Source organism: Manis javanica, chromosome 16 (genome assembly GCF_040802235.1).
Source record: "Manis javanica isolate MJ-LG chromosome 16, MJ_LKY, whole genome shotgun sequence".
In the NCBI taxonomy this organism is placed as follows: domain Eukaryota; kingdom Metazoa; phylum Chordata; class Mammalia; order Pholidota; family Manidae; genus Manis; species Manis javanica.
The window spans coordinates 2,795,493-2,813,652 of record NC_133171.1 but is presented as its reverse complement, the minus strand read 5'-3'; the positions used below and the strand labels follow the sequence as shown (position 1 = coordinate 2,813,652).

Here is an 18,160-nt window from a genome sequence, read left to right as displayed (position 1 = left end):
AGAATAATTTTTATTGTTTTTTTTCAGTTTAGTATAGTTTTGGTTACATGAGAAGAACATCTAGACAAGTCTGAGACAGCAGAGTGACACTAGTAGGGCCAGTAGGGCGGCCAATGGGAAATCCTAGATTTGTCTGAGCCTCAGAGTGATGCCGCTTTAAAATATTTCTTAGTTTTGGCAAAATACACATAACAAAATTTACCATTTCAGCCATTTATAATTGTACAATTCTATGGCATCAAGTACATTCACATTGCTGAAACTCTGTCCCCATCAAGCATGAAATCCCTATTCCCCTCATCCCAGGGCTCTGACAGCCACAATTCTACTTTGTGTCTCTACAAATCTATGGCTCTAGGGACCTCATCTAAATGTAATCATATAACATCTGTCCTTTTGTGACTGGCTAATTTCACTTAACATAATATCCCCAATGTTTATTCATGTTGTAGCCATGTGTCAGAATGTTCTTTTTGAAGCTGAATAATATTCCATTCTGTGTGTCTGCCACATTTTACTCATCTGTTCATCCATAGACAGACATCAGAGTTGCTTCCATGTTTGAGGTATCGTGAATAATGCTGCTATGAATATAGGTATGACTTTTTAACTCCTTATTTTTGATTCTTCTGTGTATATGCCTAGAAGTGGAATTGCTGGACCGTATCATAATTCTATGTTTAATTTTTTGAGGTACTGACACACTGTTTTTCATAGAAATTGTATTATTTTACATACCCCTCAACAGTACCCAGGAGTTCCAATTGCTCCCCATCTTTTCCAACACTTGACATTTTCTGTTTTTCCTTTTATTAGGAGGCATCCTAATAGGTGTGAGGTGGTATCTTATTGTAGTTCTGATTTGCATTTCCCTAATAATTAGTGATGTTTAATATCTCTTAAGTGTTTGATGTCCATTTATATGTCTTCTTTGGAGAAATAGCAGTAAGTCCTTTGTCCATTTTTAATTGGGTTGCTTGCTTTTTTGACTTGTAGTTTTTATGTATTCTAGGTATAAATTCCTTATCAGATATATGATTTGCTAATGTTCTTCCCATACCCCCAGGTTGCCACTCACTCCACTGATTGTGTCCTTTGATGTACAAGGATGGCCCCTTAAATTTCACACCACAGACGCCTCCCTTGCCTCACCACTAGGCCTGGCCCTCATTTTGCACAAGCATTTGCTTAAACTTAATGTCTTTGAAGCAACCAAGATCACACTTGGGTTTCTGAAAGCTTTTAATTAAGCACAGAATTTCATTCTTCCATCTGAATTCTCTTTATAACCTGAGGTATCAAATTTGAATGCTGCTTCTGAAACATAACCTAGTCTATCCTAATTGTTACAAGAGATGAGGAGCCTCTGAGAAAGGTGGCTGAGAAATCTCCCACTGTGCCATCCCTCTGAAGAGAGATGCTTCTTAACTCTTACTTGTAAATAAGCATGAACTAACAAGTGATTACAATATTCCAGGCACCGTTCTATTTTACATCACCCTTAATCCTGACAACAGCTTTGGAAGATGCATGCTATATGCACCCCCACGTTACACATGAGGGCTCGGGGACAGAAACGTTGAATAAATTTCTGAAGGTAACATGGTGAACAGGTGACAGAACTAGGATTTGAATGACAAAAGCCTGGTTCCAGGTTTTGTCCTGTCCACCAATTATAAACTGTAGCTGATACATCATCTTCCCCTTATTTAATGTTTAAAGTTATTTAAGATTTTGGCATCTTTCAGAGTAGTTGGTTTCCAACAAACTGCATTTTTAGGTTCCACTTAGACATCACAGCTCTCTCCTGGCGCGCCTTCTCCTCCTCCCAGCTTACAGGAGGGGCTTGTACTTCATCCTCCCATTTGCTAGATCTGAGCTTCCTACCAACCGATCCATTCCTCCTTCCCACCCTAGCCATGCGGTATCTGTGAGCTGAAATCAGGCCGACAGGTAAACCCCAGGGGTACTGTTTTGGAGCATTAATGCTTGATCTCTGCCCTCTTACCACAAGAGACTGGGAGAGCTGATGAAAAGCCACACCTGACTCTTAGGTACAGAAAAGCAAACCCCGCCTCTCCGGGGGTAGGAGTAATTCATGTTTGCACACACCCTCTTTGGCTGATGTTGTGTTGAATTTCTCCCATATTCTTTCACCAACATTGAATTTTAATGGATTAGGTAAAACAGGGAAGCCACGCCCATGGAATAGGATGTCTCATTGAATCAAGTCTATTTATCCAGGCAAGACTCCCTCCTGTGTCTTTGTAGAATACCTCAGCTGTCCACAGGCATCCCCCATTGCTCCTTTTCATCTGCCTGGGCTCCAGGACCCCACTGATCTTAAGGATAACACGGCCTCCCCCCACCATCCCCAGCTGTCCTAATCACTGTGGCTTGTCATTTTCCACAGGGTCCTATGGATCTACTCTGAGACGGGCACGTGGGCATATCCTGTATTTGGCAAACTCAGCCCGGCGGGTCTCGCAGTTTTCTTCTCCCTCATCTACCTCCTTGCTGCTGGCAGCTACCTACTTGGAGAGAAGCTCAACCACTGGAAATGGGGTCAGTTCATTTCCCTTTTACCTACAGAGCCATGTCTTCCTTTCCTTCTCTCCACTCCTCCAGGTAACGGGAGGAACGGCTCCCAAGCAGGTCAGTGATGCTTAATGTCTCTGTCCAAGGGACTCGAGCAGTTGCTGCCAAAGTAGGCAGAGGGAACGTCTGGGGGAAGCTTGCACTTCGTCAAAGGACCGCATCAAACTATCTGCCCTCCTCCCCCAAACAGCACCTCTTTTAACTTTAAGGCTGAAAATAATCTCTTTAGAGGGCTCAGGACACAGAAAGCAAAGTGTCACCTTCCCCAGCATGAAAAACATGGACTCAGGGCCCCCCTCTTTTCACTGAGACATTGAAGGATACAAGCGGTAACTGCCCAGGTTTCCTTTGAGGGAAGTGGGTACAGATGGCCTCTTAGTGGCCCTCCCTGGCAGTGCCCTCCGTGGCTGTGCCCTCCCCAGCAGGGCCTTCCCAGCAGTGCCTTCCTTCCCCGGCAGTGCCCTCCCCAGCAGTGCCCTCCCCAGCAGTGCCCTCCCTGGCTGTGCCCTCCCCAGCAGTGCCCTCCCTGGCTGTGCCCTCCCCAGCAGTGCCCTCCCTGGCTGTGCCCTCCCCAGCTGTGCCTTCCCTGGCAGTACCTTCCCCAGCAGTGTCCTCCATGGCAGTGCCCTCCCTGGCAGTGCCCTCCCCGGCAGTGCCCTCCCCGGCTGTGCCCTCCCCAGCACTGCCCTCCCCGACGAGTTCCCACCTTCTCGTCTTAGGTTCCTTCCCAACCTTTAGTAAAACATTTACTGGAGAAAATCACATCCTGTACTTGAGATTAGAGCTCCCATTTGCACAGGGTGTTGGAAAATGCAAATATGTCAGTAAAGTAAGCTTTCTAATTATAGGTGGGTGGAAGCATGTTGAGTCTTTATAAGAAAAAATAATCTTAACTTTGATTATTTTAAAATGGAGGATTGTATTCTCCTCCCCACCCTCCCCAGCCTCAAAATATTACTGTGTTGGAAAAGGAACCACCAAAAAATCAGGTTCACCCCCAAAATGAAAACACCCATGATTTTGTCCTACCTCAGAAGTATAGGAGCTCTACCCTGATTTTGTATATAAGAAAAAGCAAGAGCCACCTTCAGTCCCCACATCACATGCCCACATGCCATTCTGTTCTATCAAAATAGAAATGGCAGAAGTGGCATCTTCAGCCCAATCTATGAACTGGTGTGAAAACATAAGCCTGTGTATGAAAAAAAAAAAGGTTTCAGAAGGTTCAGTACAAGAGTGTATATTTCTGAGAAGAGATTGAGATCCTGCAGAAATAAGCGTGCCACTTGGCTTTTTTGCATGTTTTCTGCTTTTGGACAAGTTAACTGGGTGAGAAAGTCTCAAAGGCAATATCCTCCTTGATCGCAAACCCTTAAAAAATGGAATACTAAGAATTACTCCCCAAATCAGGATTCCAAACCACAGGAAATTATCCAGGAAAAATAATGTGTTGACATTTCAGATGTGTTGATATTTAATTCAAACTAGTTTTGGCTCCTTGAAGTTCCCTTGAAGATTTTTGATGCCTTCCCCAAATCTATATGTAAAAACAACAAAAAAAAAAACCACAAGAAAGGAAGAAAAGGAGCAAACTAATCCATTTGAAATTTGGCAGATGTGGCACATGCAGAGAAAAGCTTAAATACTCAGAGATTAGAGAACAATAATGTTTTAAATCAACTGTATCAAGTTCAAAAATGAATAATGTTTACATTCTGCGGTGACTTTTCAACATCCATTGAATTATAAACAAAATTTTACCTACATTTAATATTATTGAGATTACTATTTTCAACACAAAGCTGCTTAACCAGCTTCATTAGTTAAGCACTGTATGCAGTTCTTCACTATGATTAGGTCCCAATGAGCAAATAGGCTGGCGTCCACATTGGGGCCTCATTTCCATTGTACATACGTAAACGTTCATGTGAGTTCTGAGAGAGGCCACTCTAAGTGGCTACATGTCTCTCTCCTCTGTCTAGAGTTTTAACTCCCTAAGAAGACAATGGGAGAAAAAGACCCATACAGCATCAGAATAGGATCACGAATGTGTCAATTCTGTACAGGTCTTAATCATAAATGGTCTAATAACATTAAAAAAGAAGTTAGATCACTTGAAATTCCAATGGCTGTTTACACTTTCAAACTGCCTAAAACTAAGCTGAGCTAGTGAACATGTTCTCCCGTGTCCTACTTCACTTAAAACACTTTAAGTCCACCTTGATTTACAGATGAAAACGCAATCCCTGGAATGACACACGGGTCTCGGTGCCCCAGGCCTGCCCTTGCGTTTGCTGTCCTTCTGAATGTGCGCCCCGCGGCAGACTGCTTGTTTTCCCTACACGTGGATGTTGCTCTCTGTCATGGCCTCTGGCTCTCATATCCCGTCCTTGGCTGTCTCACACCCACTCATTCATTTCAATGCACTTCTCCCAGGAAGCCTTCCCGGGTCTGCCCAGAGATTTGGTTTTCCATTATATGCTGAGTTAGGTGAGGGTTATGAGTGTGTCTTATGCACCTTTGAAATCCCCATTTCCATGAGCTTACCCAAGGATCAATCAAGGCAGAGAGGATATCCAAGGGCTCCTCACTCTAGGCATTAAATGCAACTTGGTATAAAATGGTTCTGGAGATAATCAGCTAAGGTTGGAGATTGAAGTATTAGACTGGGAGTTTTAGGAGCACTGGAGGGCGAAGCTATGGTATAGTAGTTGGAGAGTTTTTGAAAAAGAGACACATTTTAGGGCAGGCCAAATGGAACAGGGACATGGACACTGGAATAGGAATCAAGGAAACTAAGGGATGTTCCTCACCTGGCCACAAAACAACCATGTAATTTGTGTCAATACACTTCAAAGCTTTAGAGATTCGATAACCTCTAAACAGGGTGGCCACATATTTCCATTTGCCTAGGACAGTCCTGGTTAGTGCCTGCTATGCCAGTGTGCAGATAGTTCAGCCTTTGTAAGACTTGAACAATCAATTGAGTGGTCCCTCTATCTGTGAGCACCTCTCCAAACCTTCTGTTCTGGAACTAGGGAAGCATGCAAGTAGCCGTCCATCTGTCCAAATCCAGGGCTTGCCCTACCCTCCCACCTCCTTCTGCAGCCTGAGCTTCCTTGGATGAGAGCAGAAATGCAAAGGAGGGCTTAGGTGATGCAGAGGAAGGCAGTGCTCAGGAGGAAACGTCTGTGCCGCACTGCCGGGCTTCCTATCTCGGTTCTACCACTTGCAGACCTGTCACACTGGGCAGGACACTCAGTGTCTTTGTGGTCCAGTTTCTCTTACACAACATGGAAACAATACTATCCTCCTCCCAGGATCCTAAATCACTTGCGAAGTATTCAGTGCCTAGAATGGGACCTGGCACATGGGTTAGTTATTCTTGCTGTTAATTTCATACTCCCCAGGCAAAACCCAGTCACCTCCTTTTCCTTGTGGGCTTTCCAATCCCCCTGTTTGATTTGATGCCTATGTTTCTACTTTCCCCAGCTGAAGGCAATTGAAAGTAGCAACCACGTAATCACATGTAAATGGACAGAGATGGTGTGGTCCCTGAACAACGTATAGAGGGAAATAGGACGTCAGGCTAATGGAGGCTAGAATTAATTGGAATCTCTGCTTCTGAAATCCTGAGACATGGTGTGGCCTGTTGGGGAGTCACCAGCCAAGTACCAAATGGTTGACAAATATCAGCCAAGACCCACCCATTAAGCAGGTATTTCTCTAGCAAGCAGTTTTCAACCTTGAATGGAGAGTTTTAAAAATTATAATTCCCACGCTCACCCAGACCAATTAAATACATACCTCAGGGTATAGGTACATAGCATGGGAATTTTTTAAAGCTCCCCAGGTATTTCAGTTTACAGTCAGGGTCAAGAGCCGCTGTTACAGAGTAGCACTTCTCAAAACTGACATGTGCCTCCGAATATTGTTAAAATGAGGATCTTGTGAAATTGTAGATTGCCACTCAGTAGATTAGGGGTACAGCTTGGGATTCTGCCCTTCTACTGTGTGTCCCAGGAGCAGTGAGGCTGCTGGTGTGAGCACAAGGCCTTCTATGCTGCAGGACCCTGGACTCCGGCAGGTTTGACAGTTACACCTGCAAGCATCCTTGTCCAGCACGGCGCTCTCCCTAGGTGGCTGCTGGCTGAGAAGGGTGTCAGTAGTGACGGCCACAGCTGCTGAATGTCTTCTGCTTTCTACCTCCTTGTGTGCCCTGTCAACGGGAGAACACGAAGAAGAGAGAGGAGGTCAGGAATAGGAAGTGATACCAGTAATCAAATGTGAACGGAGAGTGTGTGACGTCCTCCAGTAGTATGGAGATGCAGCGAGCTGGCCTATGTACCAGGAAGACAAATGCTGGCAGCCACAGGAAGGCCCTGCTGGTTTAAGAAGATGCTGTGGTTCACAAAGCTCTCATGATGTTCCAGAGCACCACCCTGTCTGACTTCCTGTCACTGTCTTACCCCGTGCCCTCTGTGGGCTTTTAAGTGTCATGGGACAGAGGGCTGATGAACACGGAGTCAGCCATTCGAACCAGATACCCACTGGGAGATTCCATTTCTACTTGTTCGGCAGACTTAGGTGGGACAGTGACTTCAAAAAAGTGGTCGAAGCAGGCAAGGGGAAGCAGTCTGTGGCAGATCACGGTATGCTTGGCCACCGTGTCTGAATCTGCAGGGATGCCCCACACAGAAGGCTCCCACCCTGAGTGGGAGAGGGAGCCATCAGAGGCCTAGGATAGGGTCCCTTATCTGTCATTTAAGTCCTCAGTTTTCTTTTCTTTTTTTTTTCATTTTCTTGATAACACGCAAGGATTCGCACATCAGGAAACAATGGACACAAGTCCAGCAGGAAGAGAAAACCAACCCATGAGATACATCAGGCAAAGAAAGGACTAAGTGCCTCCAAGCCAGAATGGCAGGACCTTCTATATGTAGGTGTGGCTGGAGAGGCAGTCAGCTTACCCATGTCCCACGACCCCTCTCCTCATGTTCCCGAGGGGCACATGCTGGGAGTCAGGCTATCCTTTGTCAGATTCCAAGACCATAAGTCCTTTTCTTCTAAGGAGAGTTCATAAGCTAAAAGTTCCAGTCTCACCAAGAGACCTGGTGTCTGTGCCTTGGACAGAATGACACTGGAACCTTCCTTTAATACTATTTTCTGTAGACCAGATTTTTTTAATAGGTGATTTTATTGTTGAAAGCTGTGTAGCAGTCATCTAACCTCCTTCTTGGATTTTGTCCATGAAAACATTTATTATGTTCCTTCTGTCTTGCTTATTGACCCTGATCATTCCAGAAGGAAAGAATGTTGAGACGACTCCCCATGTATGTATGAAGCATGGTCCACTGGGCAGCCCTTAGTAAACAATAAACCACGTCTCCTTGCTTGGCCTGACCGCCTCTCCCTCAGCCCGCATGGGGCACGCTCTGCATGACTGCCTCTCCAACTTTCTTGGTCTCTCTGCCCTCAGGGTTTCTCCAGCCAGAACCTCAGCTCCATCTCCTTCCTGCGGCTTCTACACTGAAACTCACACTTATCAATGCTTAAGCCTCATTCTTCTTACACCTGCTACCCCCCAGCCATCTGCCTTCTCACCTATTTCCAAGCCAATCTGCTGTAACCAGGCAAATGTTCTTCATATTTGCATTTCGGAGTCTAGCAGGAGCTTCTGTCATCATAGATACATAGGTGTAAATCTTTCTGAATAGTGTGTATTTACTCATGCTGTGCTCTGACTATTGGAATAGTAAGGTATATAATTACCTATGGCATCCATACTGATGTTGAGTCAATGAATGGTTCCTTTACCATGCCTGCAGAAAACATTTGGATCTTGCACAAGATGAACATTTGATGTTCAGCCTAAAATATCTCCTTGTACAATCTAGCAGACAAAGAAAGGACTGAAATGAGTCGCGGTGGACCTAACTTCCTAAGTGCCAACTAGAAGACATTCCACTGGACAAAACTCCCTTGAATGGAGAAAAGAGTGATAACAAATAACCCCATTTCCCAATCAGAGTTTGAAATCCTTTTTGTGAATTTTGTTTGGGTAAGATCATTTGATCTATTAGTGAGTCAACAGCCCCCTTATCTCTAGCCATGCTCTATGGGAGCAGGGTCAGAGATAAATTCTGAAGACTCAGAGAAACCTAGAGACTGTTCAGCTCTGTGAGAGCTCAGGACATAGGCCCGACCAGCACCTGCTAGAAACAAAAAGACAAATATGATTTCTGTGGTGCTCACACTAGGTAAGTACCTACAGAATGAAATGACCGTTGATGCTCCGCACAGACAAACCTGCGGACAGCGCCTTCTCTAATACAGTGCTAGGCAGGTGGGAATTTCTTAGTGCTCCATCCGGCTGCTTGATTTTGGATGTGGGGAGGTGGATCGGGCAGAAGAAGCCACCTGCTGTCCTCCCCCAAATGATCTTCCTGCCACTCCTCTGCTCCTAGGCTGCTTCTCTCTCAGCCTTTGTGTTTTGCTGTGCCCTTTAAATGGAGGGGTCTCTAGTCCTCAGCACCTGGGGTTGAAGGAGGGAGGTTATGACTGCAATCAGACTCGAGGGGCTGGGGGCTGGTAAACAGCAATGATAAAGAAAGTATTAGGACCCTTCACAGTGATTGCAGGGAAACAAATCTGAGAAGTTTATATTGAACATGCTCTTGGACATGAGGGATTAATGTGTTATTTAGCTGAAAAATGTTTCATTAAAGGCCCAAACTGCATGTGTCAGAAAAGAGAAGGTATTGTGTTTATACCTATAGACCTAATATAGAGAAGGCCAAGTGGGAGGAGAAAATTCACATCAAAAATGAAAAATAAGTGGAAGCATAAATGAAAAACAATCTGAAGTCTATCAAGCTGGAGAAATTAGGAAGGCTTTGCTGGAGTGACTGGGGGCAGTCTGGATCGATGAGGAGAAGAGGAAAAAGGGAGAAGACTGTCCTTTAAGTGCTGAGAGACATGAATACAAAGATGGCCACAAAGGCTGTGTGGTGAGGAGCTGGCTATCCCAGAAAATCAGTGTGATAAGGGAGACTTCAAGCCATCATCAGTCACTAAGGCCTCTGAGGAGGGGACTTCTAGCAAAATATAGGGAGTAGAAGATATTTAGTGTTTACTGCTAAGGACGTAACAGATGGAGGAGGCAGGGTTTGAAGGGTGACACATGGAAGTGCAGTGACAATACTGCTACAGAGCTAACAAGGCTCTCACTTCCAGAATGGACCAGAAAAGAAAAGTTTTCAAAGTAGGATTGATAACATTTAGCAACAGGCAGGAAGGATGATGCATTAATGAAGTTTTAGTAATTATAAAACTTATGCAAAAATTTATGATCAGACTGTATGGAGTTTTGAACCCATTGGCTGATCCAAGTCAGAATCTAATACTGTAATTTCAATAGAATAAAGCCCATCTATGAGTTTACTAAAACTGAATCAATATGCTAATACTTTTCCATCCAGGCTGTAAGCTGATTCTGTGAGATTCGTGGAATGACCCCTATTAGGTGAACATCCAGTCTTCTGTTTCCTCTGCTTGCGGTGGTCTCTTCACCTCCATCTGCAAAGTCTTAAAGTTTGTTGATGGATTGTGTACAGCCTGCAAACATGTGGCCAGAAGCAATAGTAATCCTGTTAGGTGTGCAGAGCCACGTGAAGGCGAGTGTGAGCTGGCTACTGTGAGCAGGTACCCATTGGAGACAACAGAGTTGCCTCTCGCCCTGCAGTAGTGGTTGTAAGCTTTCAGAGCCCCTTCAGGTGTGTGTTCTTGCCTTGGGAAAAGTGTCCTTGACTTTCCACTGACTCAAGTCAGGGTGAATGTCTAGCACCACAAAAATATCTGTTAGGGAAACCCGGAAGTCTGATACGTCTCTCTCTCCTCTTGTTTGTACAGGTGACAAGAAGCAGCTGAGGGAGAAGAGGAACTAATTCTATGCTGTTTTCCAAAGGCTAAAGATGAAGAAAATAAGAGAATTTCTTCCTTCCCTCCTTCCTTCCTTCCTTCCTTCCTTCCTTCCTTCCTTCCTTCCTTCCTTCCTTCCTTCCTTCCTTCCTTCCTTCCTTCCTTCCTTCCTTCCTTCCTTCCTTTCTGGTGCAGATTCATGGTGGTGCAACATAGGAAGGTAGAAAGGACTCGGAGTGGTATTTAAATTTAATAATATGGTGATGAAGGTAGCTTAATTTGAGGACTTCTGGTTTTTTGAGGCATTAACTGGACATGCATTTAACACCTCCTGCTGTCTCAGAATTTTTCACCTTTGGTCAAAATCTGGCCAAAGGCCAAAGAAACTCACATAAACTAGGTGTTAGAGAATGTCTGAGAGCGAAGAGAACTCATGGTCATCTCAGCACTTCATGTGACCGACGAAGATGCTGAAGGCCCAGGTGAGAAGTCACGTGCAGACGGCCAGAGAGTTAGTGTGTAACCAGGACAACAGCTTTTGTCTCCCAGATCTTCTAACTCCCAGTCCTGTGCTATTCTTGAATAATCCCAAATTTCTTCCAAACAAGCATTTTCATAAACTAGTTATTTTAATGACTCGCTCATCCATTTTTTCCCTCTTGACCTAGATAGCTTCAGATGAAGTTGTCTACCTGGTATGAGAGAAAATTAATTGGGACAATGAGAAAGTAAGTTGTAAAAATTATTGTGAGCAAGCATTCGAGGCAGGTATAAACACTGAACATAGTGATATTGTCAAAATCTCTTCTGTTCAAATATTAACTCATCAAATAAATATACATTTTTCTCAGGGAATACTCTGTATAGAAAGTGATACGATCATGAGGCTGCTGAGATTGCTTTGGCACAAAGAACTTTGTCAAGTTAATTTATGGTTTAACAAAGCTGATTGTCAGGTGATTAACAAGGAACCCTGCTTTGATTTTCGTGGTAGATTTTCCTGGGTCTTTAATTACAGGCACATTTTGTGAAGAACACAGATGACAGGTGTCTAGTGGTGGGCAAACATATTGGTGTCTGTTGGTGTGTCACTGGGTCCCTGGGGGTCAGTGTGTGGGTGTGGTGGGCACTGGACTAATTGTACTTGGACTTCCCAACTTAACATTGTACAGGAGCAATTTGGTGAAAATGGGTAAAATTTGGTAAAAACTGTCCCTGAGACCAAATTAAACCTTGGTTGCTGCATGACGGGCCGCTGTGAAATAACTACCCCACATCAGAAAAACCAAGAGCCACCTTGAAGTGTTAAGGAAAAAGGCAGAATAGCCCGGTAGGGCAAGCAGTCCAAGAGAAGAGAGGGACAGACACCAAGAAACCTCACCCGTCTCTCCTCCGGTCTACTGGTATCTAGACATGAGCCTCCAGTCCCTTTGGGCCGAGCTGGGAACACCACCTCTTTCCCTATACCTGCCGCTTCTGGACTGCTCTGCACGCCTGGTCTCAGCAGGAGCCCAGAGCTGTTGTCACAATGGAAAATCCCTGAATATAAAGCCTGCGGGGGATCGCCTCAAGTTTCCACACCCCAGAGATGACTCGCGCTGCATACTTCTCAGAGTCATAGTTAGCTCTTGGCTGGGATGAGCCTGCAGATTTCTATTTGTGGCTTCACTGTCCCTGGGACCAAATTAAACCTTGATTGCCACATAACTGGTCACCAGGCGGGATCTCTTCCAAGCCCAGACACACCTCAGCACCATTTCCCTCTGAGGACACACTAAAGCACATAGCACTTCCTTGGTGCCACTGTCTCTTAAGAAAGCTGCAGAGGCTTACAGAACACCTGTGATCAACACTGATTAAACATTTATTAAACGATATGTGGTATTTGCTGCCTATGCAGACTGTGTTAAGTCTTTAATGGTTAGAAAACAACAATACAAGCCAAATAATGAGATAACCAGCAATAACATTTGTATAGTGTCATGTAATTTACAACCACGTTCACCTCCATGATCTCATTTTATTCCTACAAAGCTCTTATCAGTAGAAAATGTATTATGTCCTCATTTTAGAAATGAGCAATATGAGTTTCTGATATTAGTGTGCTGATAAATGTCTAAAAACTAACTTTCTGGAGAAGAAGATAATTGACGGCCCTCATTTATAGTGGTGCCCATTTCTATGGTGTTAACACCCCACTGTGACCTTTTTCAAGCTACCAACAAGCCCCTGAATGCAGAGTTGGGAAGAGATACGCACAACCACTTGACCCTCGGGAACCTGTACGGTCTGGACCCAGCACACCATTGGGTTCACAGGAGGGAAGCGACTCGTCCACGGTGACACAGATGGTTGATTCCTGAGCCCTCCTTCCTCCCTTTGTATTACAGAGCAAAGCAGTAATTAGCCATCCAAAGAGTAGTCATCCATTTTAAAAAGCAAAATATGGCTGTACATATGGACAAAAGAAGGTGGTCAGGGGACCCCCACCTGGTGAAGTCTCATCCTTATAAGCAGAGGGAAGAGTCACACCACAGCTCATGGCCTGGCCCACAGCTGAGCTAATGCTCTGGAGTTGCTGTCTCACATGTGACACCGGTTGTGAATTTTGGGAGAAGACTTACATTGTTTGTCTAAACAATCCATAGCCCCATCTTCCCCCAAAAAGGGTCATACCTTCCTCAGGCTACTTTCAGCTCCTCTGCACCTGCTCACAATAACCGCCTTAACTGGAAGTCATTTCCATGCACCGTGTCCCCAAACATACTGCGCCTGCATGCGGGGAGCGGGAGGGGCTGAAGGTGGAGCGGGGAGGCCGGGCCTCCGTGGCACAGCGCTGAACCCATCCCAAGTCTGGCATCCCCCACTCCCAGACCCAAGTGTCAGAGGCCAGAATCCACAGCAGACTTGTTTTGTTTCCTCAAGCAGTGGGTGGCTCTTTTTCTTTTTTCTTTTTTTAATAAAGCATTTGAGTAGGCAGCAAAGCCAGTCAGAACTGTTTATTTATAGCTGTGGATTTTCAATGCAGTATAAATTCGAAATCGTTACTGAATGAGGCCCGCGCCCACTCACACACGCAGGGCTGCTATCCGTGAGTCCTTTCACACGGTTTGACTGTACACAGTCTAAAACGGGAGAAAATGACATGCTCCGAGTCAGATGACGAAGTCACAGCTAAACTGCAAAGCAGAAAACCAGCAATTATTTTTCCTCAGCACAATATGCGGAGTGCGACAGGTGCAATTATCCAATATCATTTAACAGCACCAGTTTGTGGTATAGGGAGAAAATAAAGGTTTCCATGTCTCGGAGAGAAAAAAAAGAGAAAGAACCTGCCTCCTGCCTCCTTTTTCTGTAGATTAAGCTGCGGTACGTGCAATGAAACTGGCCAGGATTCCAGAACCACCTAGCTTCCCCATCCTTCCTCCCCGGAAGCCTGCAACCTGCGTCATCAGGGTCTTCTGAGAAAAGCCCCTTGCCTTGGGGTTAGGTCCCTTGGAGGGAGACCTCCTGTGTTGGCTGTCCTCCCTCAGCTGAATCAAGGTCAAGGAGAGGGCCGCCTGTCAGGTGTTACTGTATCCCCTCACCCAAGTCCCCCCCTCTCGGCTTCTGCCACATTGTTGTTCCTACACCCAAGCCTTTCCTTAAGCTGGTCATGCTACCTGGGAAGACCCTTCCTTCTTCCTCCAGCCACAGTCTCTCATGGCTCCAGGCCTGCCTGCAGGGCCCCTCACCCGCCCTCCTAAAAAGCTTTCCCTTAGTTCTGTGGGGGCACTGGGCTCATTGCCTTCCCTCAAGCCCTGTAGCAGCCACCTCAGCCCCACGCACATCCCTTCCTCTCTCCTTCCTCTGACCTGCTGGGTTCTGCTTCCATGACAGCAAGTGATGGTGGATAAGCTTCAGAACCAGAACAGGTCTGAATTCTGATCCTGACTCACTGTTTATATAGAACCTGTGGGAAATAACTTCCTTCCCTCACCTTGGTTCCTTACAGTCATATGAGAATACTTAGTATGATTCAATATGATTATTGGATGTGGAGGGTGAAGTGTCAGCCATCCAGGACTGCTCTTCCCTCTCTGCTTGGCTGCAGACTCCCTGAGGCCAGGGGCCAGTCTCAGTGTCCAGATCTACAAGGAGACCGAACTGCACCACGAGAAAGCACTGAAAATACAGACTGACTTGAGGATTCATTACTGTTTCTTAATCCTGTAGGCTTCACTACCAAATATCTTCCTCCTCGCCCAGAAGCTGAGATTTCTAACATCAGGCTCCCTGTTTCATTTAAAATACACTCTCCATTTTAATCCTGAATCCTATTAACTATGGTGACCAGGTTATAGTTTCATGTGACCTGGTGGTGGAAAGCACACTGACAGAATGGGATGAGGGACAAATGAACTTGTCAAGAGGAAAAGGAGATGGGGAGTGGCCTGGAGAATAAAGACTGCGTGCAGGCGAGCTCCGGATAGGATGGTTGGATCGCCCTGGCTACCCCCGGACAGCCTAGAGGTACTGGGCTCCAAGTCAGGGACACTGCCCTTTATAAGAGAAGTAGGGGCAGGGGGGCTCCAAAGACAAATTTATTCTCCTTCTGGCGTGTGCTCACCCCTTCCTTACAGATGGTGTCTGCTTGCCCCAAAGGCCTGGCTCAGTCTGACTCTTCCTGCTTCAGCCACTCCTGTGGTGAGATGCTCCAGGCACCTCAAGAAAGCTCTGCTCTTACAGCACCCCAAGGATCTTCCTAATGGACAGAAAACAATTTTTCACCAGAGAAAAAGCATTTCATTTGAGACAAATTTAATATGGAAGTGAGAGAGCTGACCCATTGACTTACATTTATTCATGTTCACTTATTAATGAAAGGTATTTGATGATTGAAAGTCAGCTTTGATGGGAGGGGGCACACCTGACAGAGGGAAAAGGGAAAGTTGTGACAAAAGAAACAGGTACAGAAAGGGCCAGCTGCTTACTCTGGGGACAGACCAGGCCTACTTCCCAATGTTCTACCATGCAAATTGCCAAGAGGTGACTGGGTGTGTGCCTTGGCTTGCCACCCCACCTCCAGAGAGCTCCGCCATGTTTAGCGTGCCCCCACATAGAGCTGGAAGTGATGACAGCCATTGAATGGCCAACGCAGTTCGGCACGCCTTTGGAGGATTGGAAAGAGGAGGCATAGGTGGGACGTGTCACTCTTTCTGTCTCTGTCCTGAAGGTCTGGCTCACTTTACGGCTGGGGAGAAAAGTTGTGGTTGGGTTAGGACCATCTTGAGAAGCGACAGAGCAAAGAAAAACATCTGGAGTCCATTGGCTCTTGAAGAACTTCAGCCAGGGTTGAACTTGCCCAAGATTCCTTCTTATCCAAACAGCAATCAGTCCCAGAGGCCCTGAAGTGCTGACAAGAGGTGACATTCATTAAGGGCACACTGTGTGCTTCTCTGAGGGCAAGGAGCAGGACTTATACACAACTGCATCCCCCACAGGGCAGAGTGCACAATACACAGCAGACTGTCAATACACATGTGACCTCAGATTTACACAGCATGCTCAGCATCTCATGGTGGCATTAAGACCAGATGTTGCCATCATTTCCACTCCACCAAGGCTTTTAATCTTTCCTGATTGATACCTTCAGGAATATATTTTATGTCATGATGCAGTAGAAACACACAACACACACACCTACATTTTTAATATATGCAATAGGCTGCTTTACTTTCTGATCATTTTCTATTATGTGAACTATATTATGACCAGTTAATTGACTTCTTAATTCAACAATGGGCTTGCAACCAGTAAGCTGAATGACATTACACCCCACTGTACTATAGGATTCGTTCATTCACTGAACAAGGAATTATAAACTTCCTACTGTGTGCATGGTGCCGGCCACATGCATGTTGTGGCCTGAGGTCATGACGATCATCAGGTGTGATGGGGCATGATGGTCATGGCTTGGGCCATTTGCACGGGCGTTAGGGATTTGCACCCTTTGATCCTGCAGCACCTTCAGGAAATGCAGAACGAATCCTTGTTTCTCCAGCTCAGTGTGTGAGCAGCTGCTCTGTAGACTCGGCTCCTCTGAGGTGCTGACAGGAAGAAGAGGAAAGGTGCTGGTGCCTCAAGCACCTACAAAATCTTACAGAATCTTCCGCTGAGGCTGAAGTCTGGCCTGAGCACATACATTTGATTATACTTTAGGTATATGTTTTCACTCCACACTTAATTTTATTATGATGTAAATTATAAAGTTAGATGACATAGAGTTGGGAAACAAATACTGTATGACTTTGACCTTGCCAGGAGTCCAGCACATGATTCTGAGGACTCTTAACTTAGGTGTGTTCAATTCCATTTGAACAATTTTCTAATTACCTTCTGAAATGCACCCAGGTTGTCATATTCTGTACATGCATTCTCTCTACTTGGCCAAGTTTTAAAGTCATGTGGTTCAATAAAGTTACTTTTATTTTAAGTTAGATCACACTGGCCTTGCCTGTATTCTCCTCTGCTAGACTCCCTGCCATCAAGACCTTTGAGTGCCTTCACATATCACCAAACTAAGAGAAGAGGCCAGGAGACCTGCCTGCAAGTGATTCCGTCTCAGGCTCCCTGCTCAGTGGTGTGTACTTGTGGGTAACCTGACATCAAGGGAAAGAAAGAACCTGTTGCAAAATGTCCTCTCAACTCACAGCCTCCCCTGGGGGTCATATTAGATCTTGGGCACGGAACACAGGAATTACTGACTATGAACAGTGATAAGGGAGACTTTGCTGTGCCTTCCAGTGGGTTTAATGAAAATGCCATGGGCACATGCATCTTGGTTCTGTGGTTGCCTGTTGGGAAGGCGACTGAAAGCACAGCTCCAGGGAGGGTCTTCCAGGATGAGGGCCAGAAGAGCACTAAGCTATCTGAGCATGAATGTGTCTGTGTGTATATGAGACAAGGTACAGTTCTTGTGCACCTGAGGTCGAAGGACATAATCCCTTTTCCTGCCTGGCAGGTAGATGGGCCACCAGTCCTTCCCCCCACAATGAGGGAAGCAGGAGAAAGGATGGCTTTCTGCAACAGGTTCCTCAGCTGGAGGAATCAAAATTAGGTTTGTTCCCAGGACACCCTGGCAGCCGGGAAACCAGCCCCCAGCCAGGCAGGAACTCAGGGCCACATAAGCCCACCTGTTTCGTGGCCTCCATAATGTCTTTGAGTCCCTTTTCGTTGTATACCCCTTGGTTTACAAGACTAGAGGAGATGATCATTTCTCATTTATCTTATTTTGAGATGACTAATTAGCTAAACACATCTGCAAAGACCCTATTTCCAAATAAGGTCACATTCTCATGTTCCAGGTGGATGTAAATATTGGAGGATGCTGTTTCATCTAACACATTATCTCTATTTTACAAATGAGGAGACTTCAGGGTCAGAGGTCATTGGATATCAAATTCCAGCTTTTAATTCTTCTCATTTGTCTGTGCTAACTCAGCACAGACAATGAATAGTTTATACCATTCATTGCGTGCCTACTAGAGACACTTATTTGCTTTTCATAATCTCTACCCCATGCTATGTCCCTGAAAGGTGACATTATTATCCCCATGTTAAGGATATAGAAATTCAGTGAGTTGGATGGATTTACCCAAGT

The 18,160-nt window shown here is 45.4% G+C and overlaps 1 protein-coding gene across 1 annotated transcript in view; it reads left to right on the top strand.

Annotated features, from left to right (window-relative positions):
- The window catches only part of LOC118971062 (androgen-dependent TFPI-regulating protein-like), a 65,569-nt gene extending 53,176 nt beyond the window's left edge, over nt 1–12,393 (top strand). The window contains exons 5-6 of the mRNA XM_073224367.1: nt 2,414–2,565; nt 10,510–12,393. Coding sequence (XP_073080468.1) covers nt 2,414–2,565; nt 10,510–10,544 — 187 coding nt within the window. The 3' untranslated portion in view covers nt 10,545–12,393. The remainder of the gene's footprint in view (nt 1–2,413; nt 2,566–10,509) is intronic.
- Nucleotides 12,394–18,160: the final 5,767 nt, after the last annotated feature.